The sequence below is a fragment of the Notothenia rossii genome (assembly GCF_949606895.1).
Source record: "Notothenia rossii genome assembly, chromosome: 8".
Lineage (NCBI taxonomy): Eukaryota > Metazoa > Chordata > Actinopteri > Perciformes > Nototheniidae > Notothenia > Notothenia rossii.
This window is the reverse complement of record NC_136906.1, coordinates 66,350,489-66,356,488: the sequence shown is the minus strand read 5'-3', so window position 1 is coordinate 66,356,488 and position 6,000 is coordinate 66,350,489. Positions and strand designations below refer to the sequence as shown.

The following is a 6,000-nucleotide window of genomic DNA, read 5'->3' as shown; positions in this document are numbered from 1 at the left end:
CCACATCAACGGCTTAGCTCGGATCGCCACAGACAATACCCCACCGTTTTTCCTCTAAGCATGCGCTAATAGCTTCAGCTTTATTTCTGAAGCAACGCTGTTTATTCTGGCTGAGAGTCAAAGCCTCGGTGTGAGATATTTGTACCGGGATGAAGACATCAAGAGTGGGCGCATGTAAAAATAGCGTTGTTATGGCAATACAATGGCTGACCCTTCATTGTGAGATGAAGAACCACAGCTACATCAGAGCTGTATTAGTGGAAGTGAACCAAAAGCCTGACATACGATCTGGTGTTACCATGTTAACTGCCGATGGCTTCTATCAGGAGCTGTGTTTGGTGCTGGCAGAACACAGCAAGACTGTGTTACCCAGGTTTATTTTAGGATGTTTACGACTTATGTCCCTAAGATGGGTCTATAAACACATTCTTTAAACACTCCATTTCATATTAGGATTTATCTTATACTATAATTGCAGATGGCAGTGGGCTAAAGTCCAGAACTTAACCTGCTTTAATCTGTGTTTAAACTGGGATACAAATTTTAAGTAAGTGGTCTCATGATGGTTGTTGAGGGATGTAATGTTAGGTAATAGAAACACACACACTACGCCATCATTAGTTCATTGCACTATTAACTGTGTACTGGTTAGGTGAAGAACCAGCACCTTACCGTGGTAGAGAGGTTTGTGTGCCCTGATGAACCTGGGGGCTGTGTTGTCTTGAACCTTGTGTTCCTGGTAGGGTCTCCCATGGCAAATTGGTCTCAGGCAAGGGGCCAGACTAAGATTGGTTCAAAAGACCTCATGAAAGACGACACACGAAGTGAGGATACCCGGCCCGGAGGAAGCCCGGGGTCCCCTTCTGGAGCCAGGCCCAGAAGGAGGACTCGTCGGCGAGCGTCTGGTGGCCGGGCTTGCCACGGAGCCCGGCCGGGCACAGCCCGAAAAGGCGACGTGGGCAACACCTCCGCTTCTCCGTCCCGCGGGCCCACCACCTACGGGAAACAGCGATGGGGTCGGGTGCGCTGCCAGAAGGGTGGCAGTGAAGGCAGAGGGTCTCGACGGACCAGACCCGGGCGACAGAAGCTGGCTTTGGGGACGTGGAACGTCACCTCTCTGGGGGGGAAGGAGTCGGAGCTTGTGCGGGAGGTGGAGCGTTACCAGTTGGATCTGGTTGGGCTCACCTCTACGCACAGCGTCGGCTCTGGAACCTTACTTCTGGATAGGGGTTGGACTCTATTCTTCTCCGGAGTTGCTCAAGGTGTGAGGCGCCGGGCGGGTGTGGGGATACTCACAAGTCCCCGGTTGGGTGCTTCGTTGTTGGAGTCTACCCCAGTGGACGAGAGGGTTGCCTCCCTACGCCTGCGGGTTATGGGGGGGAAAACTCTGACTGTTGTGTGTGCTTATGCACCCAACAGCAGTTCAGAGTATACGGCCTTCTTGGAGACCCTGGAAAGAGTCCTGTATGGGGCTCCTGAAGGGGACTCTTTAATCTTGCTGGGAGACTTCAACGCACATGTGGGCAATGATGGAGACACTTGGAGGGGAGTGATTGGGAGGAACGGCCCCCCTGATCTGAACCGGAGTGGTGGTTTGTTACTGGACTTCTGTGCTAGTCATGGATTGGCCATAACAAACACCATGTTCGAACATAAGGATGCTCATAAGTGTACGTGGTACCAGAGCACCCTAGGCAGAAGGTCCATGATCGATTTGGTTATCGTATCATCGGACCTGAGGCCGTATGTTTTGGACACTCGGGTAAAGAGAGGGGCGGAGTTGTCAACTGATCACCATCTGGTGGTGAGTTGGGTCGAGTGGCGGGGGAAGCCTCTGGATAGACCTGGTAAGCCCAAACGTGTAGTTCGGGTGAACTGGGAACGTCTGGAGGAGGCCCAAGTTCAGGAGGCCTTCAACTCGCACCTCCGGCGGAGCTTTTCGGGCATTCCTGTGGAGGTTGGGGACATTGAACCAGAGTGGTCGGTGTTCAAAGCCTCTATTGCCGAAGCCGCGGCGGGGAGCTGTGGTCTCAAGGTCCTAGGTGCCTCAAGGGGCGGTAACCCTCGAACCTCCTGGTGGACACCGGTGGTCAGGGAAGCCGTCCGACTGAAGAAGGAGGCCTTCAGGGATTTGTTATCCCGGGGGACTCCCGAGGCAGTTGCAAGGTACCGACAGGCCCGAAGGGCAGCAGCCTCAGCCGTGGCCGAGGCAAAGCAGCGGGTGTGGGAGAAGTTCGGAGAAGACATGGAAAAAGACTTTCGGGCGGCACCAAAGTTGTTCTGGAAAACTGTCCGACACCTCAGGAGGGGGAAGCAGGGAACCATCCAAGCTGTGTACAGTAAGGATGGGACGTTGTTGACCTCAACTGATGGAGTGTTAGGGCGTTGGAAGGAGCACTTTGAGGAACTCCTGAACCCGACAACTCCGCCCTCTATGTTAGAGGCAGAGCTGGAGTATGAAGGGGGATCGACACCAATCTCCCGGGGGGAGGTCACTGAGGTCGTCAAACAACTTCACAGTGGCAAAGCCCCGGGGGTGGATGAGATCCGCCCAGAAATGCTGAAGGCTCTGGGTGTTGAGGGACTGTCATGGTTGACACGTCTCATCAACGTTGCGTGGAAGTCGGAAACAGTACCGAAGGAGTGGCAGACCGGAGTGGTGGTTCCCCTTTTCAAAAAGGGGGATCAGAGGGTGTGTGCCAATTACCGAGGCATCACACTACTCAGCCTCCCCGGGAAAGTTTACTCTAAGGTACTCGAAAGGAGGGTCAGGCCGATTGTCGAACCTCAGATTGAGGAGGAACAATGCGGATTCCGTCCTGGTCGTGGAACGACGGATCAGCTTTTTACTCTCGCAAGGATCCTGGAGGGTGCCTGGGAGTATGCTTATCCAGTCTACATGTGTTTTGTAGACTTGGAGAAGGCATATGACCGGGTTCCCAGGGAGTCACTGTGGGAGGTGCTGCGGGAGTATGGGGTGAGGGGGTCTCTACTCAGGGCCATCCAATCTCTGTACTCCCAAAGCGAGAGCTGTGTCCGGGTCCTCGGCAGTAAGTCGGACCCATTTCAGGTGAGGGTTGGCCTCCGCCAGGGCTGCGCTTTGTCACCAATCCTGTTTGTAATATACATGGATCGGATTTCGAGGCGTAGTCGTGGGGGAGGGGGTCTGCAGTTCGGTGGACTAAGGATTGCACCACTGCTTTTTGCAGATGATGTGGTTCTGATGGCTTCATCGGTCTGCGACCTTCAGCACTCACTGGATCGGTTCGCAACCGAGTGTGAAGCGGCTGGGATGAGGATCAGCACCTCCAAATCTGAGGCCATGGTTCTCAGCAGGAAACCGATGGACTGTCCACTCCAAGTAGGGAATGAGTCCTTACCCCAAGTGAAGGAGTTCAAGTATCTCGGGGTCTTGTTCTCGAGTGAGGGAACAATGGAGCGTGAGATGGGTCGGAGAATCGGAGCAGCGGGAGCGGTACTGCAGTCTCTTTACCGCACCGTTGTGACGAAAAGGGAGCTGAGCCAGAAGGCAAAGCTCTCTGTCTACCGGGCCATTTTCGTTCCTACCCTCACCTATGGTCATGAAGGATGGGTCATGACCGAAAGAACGAGATCGCGGGTACAAGCGGCCGAGATGGGTTTTCTCCGCAGGGTGGCTGGTGTCTCCCTTAGGGATAAGGTGAGAAGTTCGGTCATCCGGGAGGGACTCGGAGTTGAACCGCTCCTCCTTCGCGTCGAAAGGAGCCAGTTGAGGTGGTTCGGGCACCTAGTTAGGATGCCACCTGGGCGCCTCCCTAGGGAGGTGTTCCAGGCACGTCCAGCTGGGAAGAGACCAAGGGGTAGACCTAGAACCAGATGGAGGGATTATATCTCTTCTCTGGCCTGGGAGCGCCTTGGGATCCCCCAGTCAGAGCTGGTTGATGTGGCCAGGGAAAAGAAAGTTTGGGGCTCTCTGCTGGAACTGCTACCTCCGCGACCCGACCACGGATAAGCGGGAGAAGATGGATGGATGGATGGATGGTTAGGTGGATCTACAGCAGTGATTTACAAAGTCTGAGTCTGTGGGAAGTGAACAAATACATTATAATTCTCCCTTGCTTGTACTAAACACCGGCATTAGTGCTTTAGAGTAAAACTGCCATAATCACAAAGTGTGAATAAAATATTTTATTTTAAAAAAAAAGAAGCTTTTTCTGCAATACAAGGGGCTATAAAACATTATATTGACATGTAACACAGAACCAATCCATCACAGCGAATGGAAATATATATTTTAACTGATTACAATATTATGATCATTTAATAATAATCTATCAGAAGATCAACAATGTTTTTTTTGTTTTGTAATTATGTGGGTACAACTGACTATTCTGTCTCTGGTGTTTCTAACAAAGCAAAACAATTAATTTGTACAAAATTGTTGACCGTCTGTGAAAGCTTATTTTTAACATATTTGTTGGAAGACAAATCCTAAATAAAAAGGGGTCGCATTTTCGTCTGCATTTTTAAGAATTACCTCCATAAAACTCTGTCTAAAAAGGTGTACCGGGAAGTCTCAATTCAGCAACAGGTATTATAATACTCTCAAAATAAACTACAGCTAGACTCTATGCATCCGTGTAGAATAGCCCTTCTGCAAAAAACAAACAGACTAAAAAACCTCTCTTCTTGGGGAAAAAAAGAAAATCTATCGGCTAGATTTTCCCTCTGTACTCCCAAAGGTCTCTCTCTGGAGGAGAAACAACACATGCAGGAAGTGAGCTGGGATGTTCGGAAAGCATTTAGTGGATCAATACGCCAGGCAAGAGAGGGGAAGGGAGGCAGACAGACAGAGAGGGAGAAAGAGGGTGAGGCAGAGAGATACCCAGAGCCCAGGGGAGAGGGAAGTCTTTGGGGAACAGCCTGTGCTTTTCAAGAGTACTGTTACACTTCTCAGTCCCGGTAAGAACATCCAACTCAGCAGCTTTCTCAACCCGTCGGAATTAAACACAGCCAGGCTCTGCGGTGTGAGGAGAGGTGAGTTGTGGGTGATGTCACTGGTGTCTCCCCGAGGCCGCAGCCATCTTTCTTATCTGATCACTGACTCTTATTTTAGACCCCTGTGAGACTGTGGGGGGTTTCCGATTCACTGGGACGGGACAACGGTCTGACCAAAATGTTGATATTTAGTCCTAAAGCTGTCATTCCAATCCACAGAATCAACCCACCAATATGCCTTTGATTGTTAGCTTTTAGGTTCAAATATTTATTTAGAAACTCTTTATACAGTAAGCCACAAAACACACCTCTATAAAGCTTGGTCATGAAACCTTCACGGCATCTAAATGTATTTTTTCTCCAAATTCACAAATGTTATTATTGTTCCATAAAAGGAGCTGAATTATTATTAAAACATAGAAATCTAAAGATTGATTATTAAAATGTCTTCTTGAAAACAATATTCTTTGCCTTTTAGGTGCTACTTTCAGCCATTATTATTTTGTATTAAGTGTTTAAGGCTTAAGTCTCAACAGGGCTGCGGCTTACAATTATTTGAGTTATTCATTCATTCATTTTAACAATTCTCAAAATGGTAAAAAATACCTAATACCCACAGTGAATTGTTAAAAATTGTTGTTTAAATTATATAATATTACAAAGAGAAAAGCGAAGATGATTCACTTTTTTTTTTAAAGCTGGAACTCGATGATTTTTTCAATGTTTTGACATTTTAGGTTGCAGAGTGCATTACTGCATGCACATTATTAAACAAATGATTTTGGCCACATATCTCTTGTGAAGAAAACAAACAAACAAACAAACAAAATGACCAGGTAATAATATCTTTACTCACCCTCTTTCAACATGCCAACTTTAAGACATTTCATGAAGCGGCAGGCCTGGCACGACTTGCGTCTCCTTTTGGTGATCTCACATTCGTTGGTGGCCGGACAGCTGTACTCAATATTCCCTGTAAGAAAATACAAAAAAACGTTTAGTTAATAATGTGAGCAGAACACA

The 6,000-nt window shown here is 48.8% G+C and overlaps 1 protein-coding gene across 3 annotated transcripts in view; it reads right to left on the bottom strand.

Annotated features, from left to right (window-relative positions):
• LOC307016916 (steroid hormone receptor ERR2-like) overlaps positions 1-6,000 on the bottom strand; it is an 83,219-nt gene that overhangs the window by 14,949 nt on the left and 62,270 nt on the right. For all 3 annotated transcript variants that reach the window (XM_079646297.1, XM_079646296.1, XM_079646298.1), the window contains one exon: positions 5,834-5,950. In XM_079646297.1, the coding sequence (XP_079502423.1) occupies positions 5,834-5,950 (117 nt within the window). The remainder of the gene's footprint in view (positions 1-5,833; positions 5,951-6,000) is intronic.